The sequence below is a fragment of the Diuraphis noxia genome, unplaced genomic scaffold, assembly GCF_037042655.1.
Source record: "Diuraphis noxia isolate RWA-SAM2 unplaced genomic scaffold, SU_Dnox_SAM2 contig0004, whole genome shotgun sequence".
NCBI classification, from domain to species: Eukaryota; Metazoa; Arthropoda; class Insecta; order Hemiptera; family Aphididae; genus Diuraphis; species Diuraphis noxia.
Window position 1 is genome coordinate 50,191,586 of NW_028301714.1, and position 19,423 is coordinate 50,211,008.

Genomic DNA, 19,423 nt, shown 5'->3' on the forward strand with positions numbered 1-19,423 from the left:
ATATTAAGATATGAAGGATTTAATTGGTTATAAGATTCGTTACATAGTATAGGTCACGAAATTATGATAAAATAATATTCTGATAAACTTGTTAATAATTATTCAGTTTTTTCAAATCTTGATTTTAGTGTTCACATAGTTTAAATACATTTTATAAGTATTAGGTTTACTATTATGTTCACTTATTCACAGAAGATTTAATATATTTTATATTCATGGTGATCAAACATGAAAAATTCACAACAAAATCACATTTCACCTGAGGAACTTGATATGACACTCCACTCGATGTCTACCAAACCAAATTTAAAAGGAGACCGGTCGAACTTATTTTTATTGATATTACTGTATATAATGCAAGGAATTCCTTTTGGATTTTCAATTTCAGCTCTACCAATAATTCTGCAAAGCAAAAAAGTAGTAACTTACGGAGAACAGGTAATAAATAATATTTTTTAACTAGTTAAGATCAATCAATGATTAAACTATTTAATCACGTTATTAATTATTAATACGTTCCAAAGGTCATAAAGTTCTGCACAATAATGTGGATTTATCCAAAATAATATATATAATATATTTAATAAGTAATAATAATTAATAACTAATTAGTAATAACACATCATCAGGTATTATAGAAAATGACTGCAAATTCATCATTCACTTCTCAGTCTTCTCGTGAAGACGTGAATGTAAACAGTTTTTAAATAGTTTCTTATATAAATATAACAATAATATAATTTAGGCACCTATAATCTGTCCATAAAATTTAAGAGGACACTACACCCGCGTGTGTTAACTGTGTTTTACAGATGTAAAACATTGCAAAAATTGTTTTGCGCGAGAAAAAACCACTCAAGTCGTAATCCAACCTAAGCAACCAAATGTTCACACTTCACACTATAAAGAGGAAAATGTTTACTGTGCAACGTTGTTTTTAATTTTTCGATATAACAAATACGAAACAAATTCTTATTGATTAAGAATTCATAATTTTTAAAATAACTTTTTTTTAGTTCTGATATCGTAAAAATGAAAACAACGTTGCACTGTAAATATTCTTCTCTTTATAGTGTGAAAATTTGGTTGCTTAGCTTGGATTATAGCTTGAGAGGTTCTTTTCAGTGTAAAACAATTTTTACAATGTTTTAAATTTTGAAGACAGAGACAACACATGCAGGTGTAGAAGCCTCTTAAAGCCATTGGTGAATTCAAAATTATTATCTATTACTCAATTTTAGAAAAGTGTTAGTTTTTTTCATTAATAACTATTTAATAATATTATTTAAGTGTACATACTCGTATCACAGCCAAATTGAATAATATTTTTAATTCGCAGCAATAAAATATCATTAAAAAGTGATAGTTTAGTCTCAAATTGCTGAGATTTACTAATAATTTCATGTACTCCACCTATATTATATATATATTATACAATGTGATTTAGGCATTATTGAGTTACGTACTATGGCCGTATAGCCTGAAATTATTTTGGGCTCCGTTAGTGGATGTTCATTATGTACAATGGATAGGCAAAAGGAAATCTTGGCTCTTGCCAGTTCAATACTTAATGGGTAATTATTCCATTTCAATATTACTAACCATAATTCTACGTAGATTAATAACATAATTATTATTGTTCACTTTTTTTTTTCATTTTAAATGAGCAGGGATTTTTTTACTCTATGCGGCGAATAATATCAATGACTGGATTCCTGATACAGGTAAACCTAACATCGTAATACTAACGTATGTGTTCTTCGTCCTTAATCTGTTGGCTTCAACGCAGAACATAGTTGTTGACAGTTGGGCACTGACGATGCTGAAAAAGTGAATAAAATAATAATTATTATTTATTTCAATATATATATATATATATATAAATATATAGAATATAACTCTAAAAATACATTATTAACCAGTGAAAATTGTTTTTATCAGAGCCAATGTGGGTTATTCGTCTGTGTGCAGCTCTTCGGGCTTTGCAATTGGCGTTATGTTAGGTTCAGTGGTTCCCGTTCTGCTTACATCCGAGGACTTTTATAACAAATACTTACGAATCACACCCGGCATGGGAGGTATTATGACTCTCGAAAGTAAGTAAGTACCTAATGTGTAAAAATCCTATTTATTACACACTTAAAACTGGCTGAAAATTTTATAATATTACATTAAAATATTAAGCCTATTTAATATTTTTTCAAATATAAATTCGATTTTTTATATTACATATATCGAAAACAACAATTATTTTTACATAATATATATATGTATATAATAAATTATATATGTATATATGCAAAAAGAACAAACTATACTATGTAATTTTTCTATAGACTCTAGATATGATTTTTTTTTTTTTATATATATAGGATTATTATTCATTTGTGGCATTTTATTCATACTAGTAGCAACTTTAATTGGCATATTTAAAAAAGAAAAGGATACTAGATTGGAATATAATAATGCGCAGCTTCAAGTTACTAATAGTTATAAACTACTTTGGGACATAATAAAACTACCTAATATTCGTTTATTATTAATAGCATTACTAACAATGAAGGTAATTAATTACGATATACAAAAAAAAAAAAAAAAAAAAATAGGAATAAAAGCATATAATACGTAATATTTAAATTTGAAAAATTTTGAATTAGCAATATATCGGTTTCGTTCTTAATAGTACAAAAATTAAGTTTTGAAATAATGTTTATACTGTAAATTAACTTAAAATTAAAATTGTTTTGTATATTTCGTTTATATCAGGTTGGATTTTCTGCAATGAGGAACTCATTACTTTATCTGAAACTCGTTGATGCTGGTGTACCCAAAGATGATATAATGGTACTCACTACAGCAATGTTTGCAGTAAAAATTTTAACACCATTTGCTGTATCCAAGTACACTTCGGGTCCAAAGCCAATGAGCGTGTGTTTAAAATCAATTCCCATCAAGTGAATATTATAATATAAAAATACAGTATTTAATTTTTATTAATTTTACGCAGTAGGCATAATATAGTTTTTTTTCGCGTGAACTATAATCTTTTATATATGAATCTATTCAACATATCCCATTGGACATTAAATAATATTCAATAAATTCCAAAAACATAAATTTAAATTTGATTGATAGGTCATAGGTAGATAGAAATTCAAAAATGTATTTGATGTATATAATAATAATTGAAATATTAATTAAGAACATCGTAAAAACAAACCTAAAATTAACTATAACTTATATGTTTTTATAATACCCGGACCACTTTTACTTTTTATCTAACCGCGAATATGGTATTTAAATATATTGGTATACACAATATGCGTAAAATGTTTATTTGTCTTAGGATGTTAAAAAGTAAATAAAAACATGAATGCATGATATTATGTTGAATTAATAATTCTATATTTTAATGTTTAAAATCTTTTTGTTTCAGACTAATGTGGAGTCTTACATACATTGGATTTGTTCATTTAACACCAATGATTATATATCGTAATGGAGTATTAAATATACCAATATATTATTATTTGATTTTAGGGCTTCTAAACGCAATAAGTGAAGTAAGTTGATAAACTATACTTATGACACTCATGTCATACTATAAATATAGTATACGAGTATAATATAATCTTGTATCTTGTTTAAGCCATGGTATAATGTTCATAGTACAATAATTACTAATACGAATTCAAATTAAAGTGTAATTTAATATTTATTTATTTTAACGTGTTAACTAGGCACTCTCTTACATAATGCTAGTAGCCTTAACAGCATTTTTCTCTCAAATAAGTGACTCTCGGTTTGGTGGAACATACATGACGTTGTTGAACACAGTTTCAAATTTTGGGATGACATTTTCGACATCCATAGGACTAAAATTGATTGACTTTTTAACGATTAAAAAGTGTTCGAATGATTCCAATAATTATTGTTCTACAATAGATTTGGAAAATGTAAGACTTTGATGTTTAAATATATTTAAGTTATTTACTTTTTATATTGTATCTATACATATTATTTACATTATTCATTGAGTACGTGTAATTAAAAATTATAGCTAAAAGATAAAATGTGAATACACATAAGTTGAAAAATATTCAGCAAAATTAGTTTATAACGATGTGACGTTATTATGGAATATTAAGATTTATGAATTGGTCATTTAAACCTATACTATGTTATACTAACCTATACTGTACACACGACGACGACCTATAGAATCGTATAATGAATACAATTTTATTAAGTTTTATTTGTCTGATGTTCACATCAACATCGTTATAATTTATAAATTCTGTTTTTGCTATTAGTAAAAATCGTTTTATTTTAAATTATATTCATTGAAATATGGTTTTAATTTTCATAGGCGTGTGATACAAATGGTGGCAATTGTCTTATAACAATGGATGGTTACTATGTAGAAATCATCATATGTGCATTAATCGGCTTTATTTGGTACGGGATGTTTAAAAATACGTTAGAAGATTTTCAAACCAAAAGTTCTTCATATTGGATGGTGTATGTTGATCGACCAAGTGAAGAAAATGTAGAAAATTCTGTTGATCCTTTTTCTAAGACCTAGAATCTAAGTAAATGCCAAGAATTTAATTCTATGACATTAAACATATAATTTAAGAAAAATTATTTATTTATTTATTTATTTTTTTTTTTTTTATTAAGTTAGGTACTCTAAATATTGAAATAAGCACGTTAACTTACTTATTATTTATTGTTGTTTTTATTATATTTTTTAAAATCTTAAATTAATCAACCAAATAAGTATGTAAATTGATTTGATGATAATCGTTAGTTACATTTAAATATTTATATGAATCATTTTTTAATTAATGGTAAATTTATTGACATTAACTTTAAATATATTCTGTGTTGTTATTTTCATAATCAAGTTTAAAAACTTAAAATTTCAGATTTTCGTTTATTTTGTGTTTTAAACTGTATTTAAGTTTATATACGGGTAGGTACCTACATAAACTCTGTATTAAATGAAATAACATAATTCCATAAGTAATAAAAAAATAATTAAATATTATACGTTACCATTGATTATAAATACTCAAATACTCAATGATAAATTATATAACTGTTGGTTCTGTACGGCCGCGGTGTTGTCTGTGAAAATTCAAATAATGCCAGTGGATTCACCCTATCTTAAAGTCCATTAAAATGTAAACTACACATATTTTTAACATATTCATTTGAGGAGGTTTTGACTACATGAAAAATATAAAACACAATTATGATCACTACTTAAGTAACCATTGGCAATCCTATACAATCAATTATTAATCGTTTTTAATTAACCTAAAAATCCTTGTTTGAGCCTCTCCTCTTTGCAGAAAACGATGCAACATTATTTTTACATCATAGAATATACACTATATAATATAATATAAACATTTTTGCTACTTTATATATCTAATATGTATGGGTTTTTTTTAAATATATATATATTTATGTATACCGTTTCCAAATTTAGTCGCTTACTTACATTATTTTTTTAGCTGCTTAGTGTAACACACTATCATCAATTTAGTTAAAATATTGCTGGAAAATAAAATAAATTAACTAAATTGACTACTTTATCGAATACTAAATTATACCACTGTCCATCTCTCATTATATTATAACGTATAGCTTAATTAACTAAACTGTGTTTAAAGCATACAATTTATACACACAGCCACGCGGGTTATCAAATAATACAATTTGACTCGTAGATTTGCTATCTAGCTATTTGCCTAGTTCACTAAAAGTAGTTATTTATACAAATATATTTTTTCATTGTTCACTGATAAATATTTAAATGTTATTCAATGATTTTTATTTCAAAGGTACACATGTTTTATTTATTAGATAATTATATCATTCATAAAAATAGTAAAAAAATTATAGTAAATATTAATACGTATAAGGTACGATTTTCATTAGGATAGGTAATATAATATTATATAAGTGGTAGATCAAAATCTAAGATAGCTTTTTTACTTAGTACATGCAGAACTATGGTGAGTACAGTTATGTAATTATTTTATAGTTATTATTACTGATCATTTAATCAATTATCATACGTTCAAAATACTGAATAATAATGACATTATCAACCCAGGGAGATGAACCAACAAAATCAACAGTAACAAAAGAGTCAATGTTGGTCAAACCAAATTTAAAAAGAGATTGGCTGAATATTTTTCTATTGTTGTTGCTTTACATAACGCAAGGTATTCGGTTTGGCATAATCACAATAATTCCAATACTCTTGCAAAGTAAGCAAAATGTAACTTACAAGGAACAGGAAAATATATTTGACTTTTAATCTCAAATGTGCTTATATTACTTGAGGAACCTCAATAATGTTGCGATGTTTGTTTTAGTCTTTATTTAGTATGGTTGCTTGGCCGTTTAGCTTAAAACTGTTATGGGCTCCTTTGTTAGATGCACTATACAAACAAAAATTGGATGGCGTAAGTCATGGCTCATTCTAGTTCAGTTTTTAATGGGTATGTACATTGTACTTTCTTTACTAAATATTTTCCACTAAAAATATTGAGTTACTATTAGTGTGTAAATCTTAAATTATGCATTGGAATACAATAAATTTGTATCTTAAATACCCTAAGAATAATCTGAGCATAGGCGTGCACACGGGGGGTGCAGGGTATGCAACTGCACCCCTAGCGAGTTCAGCTTAGAAATAGATAGATAGATAAATAATACTTTTTAAGTTATAATTATTTTCAAACCCGTGGTCACACGATGAGTGCAACCAATGCAACAGTGCTTATGTGTACGAATCTACATTGTAAAATCGACAATCGTTTTCTGTTATCAAAGTGTGATAGTCGATAGATAGTAGCTATATAGACACGTCATCTTGAATTATAATTTAAAATTATTATTAACATAGGTAACTAACATTAACATTAACATTGACTTTTAAGAGAAATGCAATTACTTATTAAAATAATTATTAATTTTTTTTTTTATTAATCCTGGCCTGACTTGTTATGTGGCTAGGTAACATACTAAAATGTTCAATATGTTTGAACTATGCCCCCTCAGCAAAAATGTCCCGCGCACGCCTATGAACCTGAGTAGTTAACAGAGGTTTAAATAACCCAACAATTAGCGATTTTCTAATTGTTGAACTAGATGTAAAAACATTGAAATGCATATATTTTTTTGATTTTAACAGTGATTTATGTTGAACAGGATTATGTTTTTTTATATTGCTTACGATATCAATGATTTTTTTCCCGAAACGGGAAAGCCAAATATACTTAAGCTAGTATTTGTGTTTTTTTATAAAAAAACACTGTCACATAATATGATATGTTAAAATTATGTTTCACTTTATTATGTAATATGAACTAGCTGATGTCATTAATTTCTTTATTTTTTGTAAGAATACGATCAATGCATGATGAAATAGAGTTATTGAAACTTCTAGTAAAATTATTAATATAAGAAACGAATCCAATAAAAGATATTATATTAAAATTTTTTAAGATAAACAGAATTGATCTTTATATTAATAACACTAGGTACATATAATATATTTATTTAAATTGTTAATAGTATTATCAATCAGGTACTTAAACATAGGTCAATGATATCAATTAATAGGCAATCTCTAAATACCTAGAATAGTAAAAATACAAATATTTATTTTAAATTTTATTTCTAAAGAATTACAATTTACAATTACTGTTAATGATATTCCTAACATTTTTTATTAATTTAATTTGATCTTTAATCATTACGCCATTGTATGAATAAGTCTTTTTTAATTGCATGGACCTAGTTTCGTGCAAAAAAATGTACATTTTACATGCCACGTATTATTACAATGAAGTTTGACTGAGAGTATTACATCTTGTTTCGTTATGAGTGGAATTGCTAATGCTAATGGTTCTTTATCTCTTGCTGCCTTAGATATCAGCTTTCTCATTTTCTCAGTCACTTTATAAATAAGTTAATTTAATCGTTTCTATAATTTAAGTGTGGAATATAAAATTATAATAATTTATACATAATTTTTTTTAGTATCTCAACATTATTTATTACTTATTATATATCGTGTTCGTGAATACCTTCTTAAGAGGATGTCAGCGCAGTATCTGTTTTCTCTCTTTGACCCACGCGTAACATAGACAAAACGCGTTTACGCAAAATCATTCTTCTATGTCTTTAAGTAATTTTAGAGTAAAATCACCCATTTCAAAAAAGATAGAGAATAATATTTTTGAGAGTATGACATATCAATATTATATTTTACTATCAATTAGATTAGATATTTATTACTTTAACGTTAATACATCAATCAATCCAATCGCAGCAGATTTTGCCCATAAATTTCCTAGATTTGAAAGAGTGTTCAACAATGTCATGTAAGTACCGCCAAAACAAGTATCGCTTATTCCACAATAAAAAGCTACCATACCTTCTGACATAATGTTACTTTGGATGAATAAAAATAGTATTCTTAATTCGTTTCAATTACAACTATTTCTCAAAAAAAAGCTCCCTACTAAAAATTATTGGGTACGATTTACTTATAAATAAAATGTAAATTACTCACATCGTGTATTATTTTTATAGTTACTGATATCGCATAGTAATAGTTTGGAATATCTATGATACCGTTATTTTAATTTTACGTCTGATTATAGTTAATTATTTTATTTAGATGTGTAAATCAAAAGGAGGTGATTGTATCGTAAAAGTAAATGGCTATTAGGTAGGTACGTAGAAACTGTTATTTTTACCATTACTGGAATCATCTGGTATCTCATTTTTAAAAAAACAACTCATACACTTGCAAAGTATGAATCCATCTCATTAGCTAGTTCATATAAAAACTCAAAAATCAGAAACTGATAAGAATGCTTACATTATGAATGTTGTAATATAATTTTTTTAACATCTAAAATGCTAATTTTTGTGGTTCTAAGAACATATTGAACGGCACATACTATGGAAAGCGTATTATAGTTTATTTTTAAGTTTGTAAATCAAAGTTTTAATTTTAGTTGCGTATACGTTATATCATATAGTTTACTAACAAAGATTTCAGTTACAATGATTTATAAATAAACATTATTTTATTTAATTTTTGTAATTAGTATTATTATCTTGTACATATTTTAATTTAAAATTATTGATGATAAAATATGAATATTTATACGATATACCTACCTCACACATATTTCCACTATAAAGTACGTTCTAAGTAGGTACGAAATGTACTCATATCAACTGTTGTAAACTCAACAGTACAATGTTAGCGAAATTCCATTTAATTAATCTCTATGCGTTGATTATTTTATACTTATTAAAATGTTTAAGCAATTTAACCTTTAAATATTTTTGACAAAGTTATATAAATGTGAGTATGCATTACCAGCCTTGGTCACATTTTAAAGTGCTCAACATTCAAAATACTTACCTAATTGCATATCGTAATTCTATATATAGGTACAATCGTATGTATCCTAAACAATATAATTGTTTGATTTTATCCTTTTTAATAGAAAATAATACTATTTATATAAATTTATTTATCATTTATCTATATACTAAGTAATATAATAAATTTGTAAATGTAATTTTTTAATTAAAATTAAAATCCCTTATAATTTATAACAAATCACTATTTTATTCTTAAAATTTAAAAAGTGATTCACTTTTATTTTACTTGTATTTAAATCTCTTATAAATTAATTTATCTGTAAAATATGGGTGTTAGGTACACCTAACTATTTTATAAAATTAAATATAATATACCAAGTTTTCCAACACACTAAAATTTTTGATTTACTACTCAAGTATAGGTACGGGTACATGATATCTTTTTCTAAACGACAAAAGAGCAGCCTCTGTTTGAGCAATACTACTCCTATGCTACCATCGTTTTATTAATGACTGATGAAACTTAATTAATGTATAAGATATACAATAAATAAAATATGTACTATGACCTACCTACATGATGCGAATAAATAACTTTTGATGATTGCTGCAGATTGTACTGCGTCATCGTACAGCATATTCCAAGGTACATAATACCTAACATTATATATCTCAATCTCGAATGGTTTAAGTTATGCATATAGCAGTGGCTACCTTACAAACGTTGAAAATATTTCTGAAATACAATAGTTTTAATCATATGGTTAGAAAATTATGATTAGATAATAAGCCAAATACTTTATTCATTTTTCTTTAGTACGTCAACTGCACTGACCGATACAAATACGTTACTTTTTCACCGTTTTCAGATACCTATTTTAAATTAAAGCGAATAACGTTCATTAGACATGATTACATCAAAAAAACATGAAAATAAATCAAACAAATATGTGGTAACTGATGTTTCGATTTCCAACAAGCCCGATTTAAAAGGAGATTGGTTGAACATTTTCATATTACTATTACTGTATACTTTACAAGGATTACAACTAGGCTTAACTAGTGCTATACCGATAATTTTACAAAGTAATAAAAATGTTTCTTACCAAGATCAGGTAAATCGAGTTAAAAACCAAAATTGTTTTAAACTGAATTTTTAATATTGTTTTACGATACTTTATACATTAAAATTAATTAGTTGTGTTTCTTCATAGGCTGTATTTAGTCTAGTGATGTGGCCATACACTTTGAAACTATTGTGGGCTCCCTTAGTAGATGCACTATACGTAAAAAAAATAGGAAGACGAAAGACTTGGCTCATACCAGTGCAATATATAATGGGTATGTAAATTGAATAATTTTTTATGTATATTTAAGTGATAAAATAATATAAATTCCAACCAACGTAAGAAAAATTGTTCTATTCACTAGTTTTTCAAACATTTTTTTCTTACGCTTTTAACAAAACCATATTGCTTTTTTCGAACAGGATCATTCTTCCTTTACATAGCCAACGACATCAATAGCTTATTGCCCGAAACCGGAAAACCAAATATAGAGAAACTGGTGTACGTATTTTTCTTTGCTACTTTCCTGGTGGCCACGCAAGATATAATAGTTGACGGTTGGGCACTTACAATGCTAAAAAAGTAAGTGTCATTAGTTTCTTACGTGTGTATAAAACCAATTAACCCTTTAATCGATCCTCTAATATATTTTCACAGGAACAACGTGGGATACGCGTCCATGTGCAATACAACGGGCTTGGCGACCGGTTCGATGATAGGTTCTGTTTGGTTCACCCTATTAACGTCTAAAGACTTTTGCAATAAATACATACGGACTACGCCTGCTACAGAAGGAATAGTTACCATGGAACGTGAGTTGTTAAAAAATCTATCAATTAGTCACTGAAACTATACATGATTTTTTAAGAATATCAAGACGTTTCATAGAAATCAAATCAATGTTTACATTTTCATCCTTAAGAAATAACCCTAACGTTGAAACGCAGAATCTTTATTTTTAGATTTTAATAGACATATCTATGAATTATGCATTTATGCACCATAATATATTTATGTTAGATATTATGTTCTCGATTATGATTGCGTTTTTGACATAAAATTCAAATTATAGTAGGGTTATTAAAAATATATATATATATAAATTAATAATATGAAATGATGCAGAATGTCATTATATTTCAATTTATTTCAATTACACAAAATTATATGTTATTATTACATTTGTATAGAATTATTATATGTTTGGAGCGTTGTATTTATGTTTATCACAACATTGATTGCTATATTCAAAAAAGAAAAGGATTGTTCATTAGAAGATAACCATATGAAGCTCAACACTTTTCAAAACTATCGCCTACTATGGGACATTTTAAAACTACCTAGTATCCAGATGTTTGCGATAGCATTGTTGACAGTGAAGGTAAATAATAAAATAAAATCATTGTTAAAATGATATTATTTTGTGGTAAATACATTTAAATAATGTACTACTAGTGTATCAATAATATTTTTCATTTGATAGTCTAGATTCATACAGGTTGGTTTACTAACAATTTTTTCATTTAATAATAAATTTATTCAGAATCTGATTTTTGAAATTTTTAACTATACAATAAAAAGTCTATAAAGACCATATTTTTAAACTATTAAGATTTCTTGTACGACTTAAACTTTAAACCGTAGTCCGTAGGTATCCAGTGGTGATTACCATCTCTGTTCTTTTTTCAAATGAGAACCCTAAATTTAAACCAAATAAAAAATTTTAACACGTAGTTTCTCGGAAATAAAAATGTAAAAGCTAAGAAATAACTATTATATTCCTCGAGAAAATAGTTTTAAAAAATATTTAAATATTAAATAGATGATTTAATATTGGATCATTTTTACAAATTATTTGATAGATTTATAGTTTAAACTTATCACTACAATTTTAAGGTAGAAAAGGAAGTTAAAGCATAATTGGTGAATCACCCCGTAAATCTAATAGTATTACATTTCTTCAAAAATGACATAGGTAATTTATTTTTTAGCTTATAGGTTTCCGTTATTTCAATTAATGATATAATACTACTTTCTTATTCCACAATATTATTGAATACCTAGTATTGTATTCGTGAATTTGGAATTAAGTTATAAATATTGCTTTATAATCAATCATGTATTTTAAATATATTAATAACGTAAATTAATATACATTTTAGCCCATATATTTTTGTTCGTATAAAAGGTTGGATTTGCTGCAACCGACCATGTGTCGCCATTAAAACTGATTGACGCTGGTGTATCAAAAGATGACATGATGATAATACATACATCAATATGTGTAGGAAAAATTATTTTGCCTCTCGTTATTGGAAAATATACTTCAGGTCCAACACCAATGAATTTATACATAAAAGTTATTCTGATTAAGTAAATACAATTTTTTCAATTATAATATAATGTATTATTATTATGATACCATAATAAATGTACGCATAAAATTTCAACCGTCTCCTACGTAATTAATTTTTTTGTATATTCACAATGTTTAAAAGTTTAAATTATTTTTATTCTTAAAATAATTGTATTACTGAAAAATAGGGACAAATAATAGATTTCAAATTGTAGTTTATTATATTTATAGTATTATATTATTTAACATATAGAATATAGATATTTCTATAAGTAACTAATCGACGAGATGTCAATTTGCATTATATTAGTAGATTATTTTCAATGTGCTTCAGTTTTTAAAATATGTTTATATTTTTCCTAAAAGAATACACTTAAACATTTATTTTTAGTTGACCTAAACTCTGTAGAGTGTAGACTCAGTTTACTTACATGTCACATATACTTAAAAATGTAAATCTATTTCAGATTATTTTGGAACATTGCATTTATTATACTAATTTATTATACACCTGCAGCATTGATAAAAAAGAATGGGACAGTAAATATTCCAATGTATTACTACGTGATATTAGTAATTATATTATCAATACAGGAAGTAAGTTACTTTATAGTTCTTACGTATGCATTATAATACATTAAAGTTTGATTTAAAATGTAATTTGAATTTATCGCATTGAAGGTAATCCTAATTTAAGGGTACCTAGTCTATATCAATACATAGCTTATATTTTCATGCGAAAGTGCTAAGTGTGTAATAAATTATCATAAGTGTGTATAACACGTCATTATATTGTACTATGAAAAAAGTTTAAAATTCGAGATGACTTTAAAAGTACTAAAAAGTGAAAGAAAAATTCACCTAGTGCCAAAAGCCCTATTTAAATTTTACTGAAAAAAAATGTATTGCTGGTTCCGTTTTCTGGGTTATGTAGTAAATTCATTTTTAATTGGTTGAATACCTAGTTAGTTTAGTATAGAATCGAATTAATTAATTTATTTGTTTTTCATAAAATAGTCTTACACTGTAATGTTCCTGAAAAAAATTTTTTAAATAATTTCCAACGACAAATAAAAAAGAAGCTAAAAATTTTAAGTAAAAAATTATATAATATGGACTTCTATGATGTTATTTTTCTTTCACTTATGGTTGCGATTAAAATTAAATAATATATATTTTGCAATTAACACAAAAAATGATCAACTTTTAACAATTGCGTATAATTATTTAAATTCACAAATGCTATTGTTTTTTTTTTTTTTTTAGATCTTAAATTATAGTGTGTTTGTGGCTTTATTAGCTTTTTACTCTAAGATAAGTGACCCTCGTTTTGGTGGTACTTACATGACATTATTAAATACCCTATCAAATTTGGGAAGTGCATGGTCAACTTTCACGGCACTTGAAATCGTAGATTTGTTAACGTTCAAAGAATGTTCATTTGATTCCAAGAATAATTGTTCTACACTAGATCTCCAAAACGTAAGTTATTTTGAAATTGTCCATCAATTAATATTGAAGATATTATAACAACTTGGATATTAATCACATCAAAACATAAAAATTATATTAATTTCTATGAATATTGTTTTAGACTTGCATAACAAACGGAGGTGACTGTGTCGTAACAATAAACGGATATTACATAGAAATGACACTGTGTACCATTTTTGGAATCTTGTGGTACAGTATTTTCAAAAATATACTTAAAAATCTTCAAACAAAATGCCCATCTCAGTGGTTGGTGAACTACGCGAAACAACCAATTACAAACAATGGCAAAAATGTATTTACCATTACTGTGACCTAATAATATTTTTAATGGTTTTTTACGTGAAAAAAAAACAGTATTGTATGAACCTATTAATCGTTCTGCGTATTCCTTCAATAATCAATTTCGACTACACAATAGTACATTCACTACCTTTATATGTTGGTAACATATTTCAAACATATTTTAATGGTGTCGATGGCAAAACTAATTAATATAGTCCAGTCGAATTAGGTTTTCAGCTCGGAAAATTTTCCACCTAGCTGAATTTTGGTACACACTTTTATGACATCGTTTTAAACAACGTGTAAAAAGTCACCATCTATATCATATACACATTAAAGGTTATTCAAGGTCAAAGGTCACGAAATTAGCCTTTTTTGAATATCTCGCTTTTTATGAGTCGTGCAATAAAAAGTTCAGGTTATAAACTGTAGAAAAACTAATTATCTACAAAAAAGATCTCATAACATTTTCACATAAAAGTAATAGTTTTTGCATTATAAGACCATCAAAATGTACACTTTTAATGAAATATGAATGATTTGCTAAAGACAACTAGCCTTTGCGTTAATATCTCGTTACGTTTATATTGGTTTTACGAAAAAAACTTTCAAACAAAAATTATAAAGGATAAAATTATCTACAATATGGTTATACATATATATATCCAATCGCTCTTTCGGTATACGAATTTCAACGTTAACCATACAAAATTACGATAATATTATATATTAATATATGTGTATAATATAATATACACGATGATAAGAATGCATTCGTTTCCACACCACCATTGAGGTAGAAGCTCGGCGAGTTTTTTTATGTTCCCCAGTAGGCCTAATCCATGTAATCAACAATTGTATCATAGAAAAGTTATCTAATAGTCAAAAAAAATTAATTAATATTACATTTTAATTGTTATTAATCATCAACCTCGCACTCGTTTTCATGCATTTCTTCTTCTTCTTCATCTTTTTCATTTTCTTCATTTTTGTCTACATTTTATGGATTGTCTTCTCCAGATATATCCGCTGACAAAAAGTCAAGTGGGTCTATTTCGTTATCTAAAGCATTGTCAAAACTTGAATTAAAGCATGACTGACCGCGACAATGTCCACAAATAATCGAACATTTGATACCAATTTTTTTGTAACTGCAGTTAGTACCACGGCCTTTTTTACAGTTACAAAACTCATATTAACCAATTCATTTGGTGTGGGTGGTAAAAATGTCGTTATAGGCTCCAAAACATTGTTATTCATCGCCCACCCCCAATATTCCGGGTTTGAAACCTATTGTGCCCATCCAAATTTGTACTTGATAATAAACTCGAATCAGATACTGTTGGGTGGCGCTATTTGTTGGTGGTATAGAAATGATAATGATGATAATGATGTTTATTTTTTCTGGTCAGTTTAGCAAAAGTTATGCATCTGTAATTATCGATGGAAAACACTTGTTTTGGGCAATATACATTGTCAAAATAAATTGAATTCCATGTTAGAAAATGTCTTGAATGGAGCAATTTTCTTTTGTGGACATTGCTGCTGTACTTTGAAGGTGTGGACGATTTTTTAATAATTTTATAACGTTTACCTTTCCTTTATTAAAAAATGTAGCTGTCGTATCACATCCTGTAACAGCGTACAAAAATAAAATAATATGTTCTTTACCAAAATGGTAGTGATGACTAATATTAGATGGGTATATTTTTGTGTCAAGTTTTCCTTTACCTGGTTTTAGAAAAAAAAAATTGTTTTGGTACGGAGTGCGTTCTCTTTTTGATAATATGGCAATGTTTCTCTTGTGTGTATATTGTTTACGACACTTAACATGAACAGTCACCGATTTTAAATTATTCAAAAACTCAAAATATCCATCGTCTCTTGCATTGCAAGTGTTTTTCAACGTTTTTAATCCACGCTCGACATTTACAGTTTCGCCGACCGATAGCGAGGTTTTAAAATAAAACAATTACCCGCCATTTAGTAGGCTATGTAATATAAACTTACGAATAAGCAGTACTTATAAATAAATTCAAAATTCACAAAAAAAATATTCCCCATAAACACGTGACGACGTTCGTACGGACTAAACTACTGATAAGTACTATATACTGCAGTAGTATTCAACCGGTAGGTCGCTACCCATTTTTGGGTCGCGTAATCTTTAAAATTGGGTCTCAATAAATCTTATTTTTAAAATAAAAATTATATGTATAAAATTATGTAAGGTAAAAAAAAATAATAAAAAATAATATAATCATAATGGATATCAAGTATAATGTTTTATATTACACTGGAATGATTCTACGTAGTAAGATATTGAGATAATAATTTACGAATAAACTGTGTTATTTATAGAATTAATATTTAATATACATTCTTATCGTTAGAGTCCTATTATAGCATGGCAAATTTGAAAACGTCTTAAAGAAATAGACTTGAAACTGAAGATGATTTACGGATCGCGCTTAGTCAAATTGATTCCAAGGTGGAATTTATTATGTGAAAACACTCAAGGAAAATGTTCACATTAAATCTTTTGTATCATATATTTTTATTTTATTTTGTATTTTCATATGAATTCTGTCTAGTAATAATTAAATATTCTACTTACTAAAATTTAATTTTTATTTATTCAGTTTTAATAATACTACTCCAAAGGCATAAAGCAATTTCAGCTTTTTTACAAAGCTTACGTGGGTCACGAGTCCAAAAAGGTTGAAGACAACTGCTATACTGTATACGTGCAACGGCTCGGTCCGGCATAGGAATGTGCAGCTGATGTTCGGTAGCGTCCATTGTACGAAAAAAAAAAAAAAAGAACAGCCCAATCCTTTATATGTGTATACAAGCAACATGTTACCCCATAACCACCCAGTTAGCCACATGGCATCCAGCCGATAGTAATATGTGTATAATATACACCCTTTTTTTCCCCTTTTATATACCCTTGACGGGTGGGAACTGTTTAGCACAATACTGCCACCCGAACCCGTATCGTTTATTCACCATAACAAATAACAACATACATAAAACATAACAGCTATACATACGTGGGGGCCTCTAACCACCCTAGGTATTTGGCCTTCAGCCCACAAATTCAGTCACCATATACTAATCGCGCCTGCCTGGCCCGCTCTGCATTCTCCTTCCGCCCGAGAATCGCCTCCACCATTCTGCCAAACGCCAACCTCTGTTCCTCCGCCATCGCCTCGATGCGTCGCCTCCTGAATGCATCATCTGGGAGGAGCTCCTGCTCCGGCCCCAGGATGATATCCGGCACATCATTGGGTTGTAGTGGCCGGCCGACGCATTGCTCCATCTCCCGTCTGTCTTCTGCCCAGAACGGACAGTTAAATAAGGTGTGCACCACAGTGTCCTCCGGCTCTTCGCAGTACATGCATTAGGGGTCAGCTGCTCTCCTCCTCTTCCACGGATAGTGCTGGTAGCATCCGTGGCCTGCCAATGCCTGGGCCATGTGAAATGTCATGGCTTCAAGTCTTGACTGATACGCCCACGTTCTGATGTCTGGAATCATCCTCTTCGTCCTCCATAATACCTACACCCTGTATAAAACGAATGTATTCTTATTATCGCACACATATATACATATACATAATATTATAGTAATTTTGTATGGTTAACGTTAAAATTCGTATACCGCAAGTGCGATTGGATATTATATATGTATAACCATCTTGTAGATAATGCCAGTATAAAGCTAGATACTAACGCAAGGGCTACTTGTTTTTAGCAAATCATTCATATTTCATTAAAAGTGTACATTTTGATGGCCTTATAACGCAAAAACTATCAGTTTTACGTGAAAATGTTATGAGACCTTTTTTGTAGATAATTAGTTTTTCTACAGTTTATAACCTGAACTTTTTATTGTACGACTCAAAACAAGGCTAATTTCGTGACCTTTGATCTTGAATAACCTTTAATGCGTATATGATATAGATGGTGACTTTTTACACGTTGTTTAAAACGATGTCATAAAAGTGTGTACCAAAATTCAGCTAGGTGGAAAATTTTCCGAGCCCTTTTTTCGTCTAATATGACTGGACTTATAGTAATATAGACAATTTTAAAAGAATATTGTAATATTATTATCGGATCATGCATATATAATTCGTGGTATATATATTATAGATGAAATGTAAATTATACATTATACATGAAATATTTAATTACAAATATTATTTATATTATTTATGTTGTATGTTTATTGTGTATTTAAAAAAGTGTACCTATATAGATTTATAAAAAAAATATGCGATATTATTGTAGTATAAAAAAGAAGATAAAAAAAATTTTAATCACTGCATAGTTTAAAAAAGTTTAAACTTATATTCGAAGGTGAAAATGAAATTTTTTAGTACTTAGTAATGGTAGGAAATCGGTTGATTAGTCTTGTATGTGGCGAAGTAAGTTTTTTCGAATTTTCTAAACATGTATTTTCGTCATCTTGGAGGTATCTTTATAGATGGTATAGCTAGGATTAGTTGTATGATAAATTCAAATGATAAGCAAAGTAAGTTAATAAGCATACGGGTATGCAATTGAGATGGAGATTTAAGTATACAAAACTGTATAGTAAACATTTTTTTTAAAATAGAACAACGTTTTTAAGTACATTTTATCAGTTCAATCTGAAAATTAATATAGATAATCAGTAATGTAAATTATTATCAAAATAATATAGATAGATTAATCTGTTCCATTTTTTCTATACGCGGTCGTTAGACTGAAAAGTTAAAGGTATTACATTAAGCTATGAGTTTTG

At 27.7% G+C, this 19,423-nt stretch overlaps 2 protein-coding genes and 1 long non-coding RNA gene across 3 annotated transcripts; all 3 read left to right on the forward strand.

The window, feature by feature from the left end:
- Positions 1-118: 118 nt before the first annotated feature.
- On the forward strand, positions 119-5,053 carry LOC107171568 (acetyl-coenzyme A transporter 1-like). The gene is made up of 9 exons (XM_089225472.1): positions 119-438; positions 1,448-1,574; positions 1,671-1,830; positions 1,942-2,096; positions 2,373-2,563; positions 2,767-2,954; positions 3,437-3,563; positions 3,741-3,956; positions 4,370-5,053. Exons 1-9 carry the CDS (start codon positions 229-231, stop codon positions 4,583-4,585), a joined length of 1,590 nt encoding a protein of 529 aa, XP_089081598.1. The 5' UTR covers positions 119-228; the 3' UTR covers positions 4,586-5,053.
- Positions 5,054-6,041: 988 nt separating this feature from the next.
- On the forward strand, positions 6,042-6,521 carry LOC149056156 (uncharacterized). Its single transcript, XR_016191354.1, has 2 exons — positions 6,042-6,287; positions 6,396-6,521. It is a non-coding gene; the product is annotated as an uncharacterized LOC149056156 (long non-coding RNA).
- Positions 6,522-10,234: 3,713 nt separating this feature from the next.
- On the forward strand, positions 10,235-14,722 carry LOC107171569 (acetyl-coenzyme A transporter 1-like). Its single transcript, XM_089225473.1, has 9 exons — positions 10,235-10,547; positions 10,647-10,773; positions 10,922-11,081; positions 11,157-11,311; positions 11,690-11,880; positions 12,688-12,872; positions 13,323-13,452; positions 14,122-14,337; positions 14,450-14,722. The coding sequence occupies exons 1-9, from the start codon at positions 10,341-10,343 to the stop codon at positions 14,663-14,665; spliced, it is 1,587 nt and encodes a 528-aa protein (XP_089081599.1). The 5' UTR covers positions 10,235-10,340; the 3' UTR covers positions 14,666-14,722.
- The last annotated feature ends 4,701 nt before the right edge of the window (positions 14,723-19,423 follow it).

Bases quoted from the DNA above. Each gene is read 5' to 3' on its own strand.
- LOC107171568 (XM_089225472.1), top strand. From the start codon at position 229: ATGAAAAATTCACAACAAAATCACATTTCACCTGAGGAACTTGATATG. The intron at 2,097-2,372 runs GTAAGTAAGTAC...TTATATATATAG, and splicing joins AGGTATTATGACTCTCGAAA to GATTATTATTCATTTGTGGC. The intron at 2,564-2,766 runs GTAATTAATTAC...CGTTTATATCAG, and splicing joins TAGCATTACTAACAATGAAG to GTTGGATTTTCTGCAATGAG.
- LOC107171569 (XM_089225473.1), top strand. From the start codon at position 10,341: ATGATTACATCAAAAAAACATGAAAATAAATCAAACAAATATGTGGTA. The intron at 13,453-14,121 runs GTAAGTTACTTT...TTTTTTTTTTAG, and splicing joins TTATATTATCAATACAGGAA to ATCTTAAATTATAGTGTGTT. The intron at 14,338-14,449 runs GTAAGTTATTTT...ATATTGTTTTAG, and splicing joins CTACACTAGATCTCCAAAAC to ACTTGCATAACAAACGGAGG.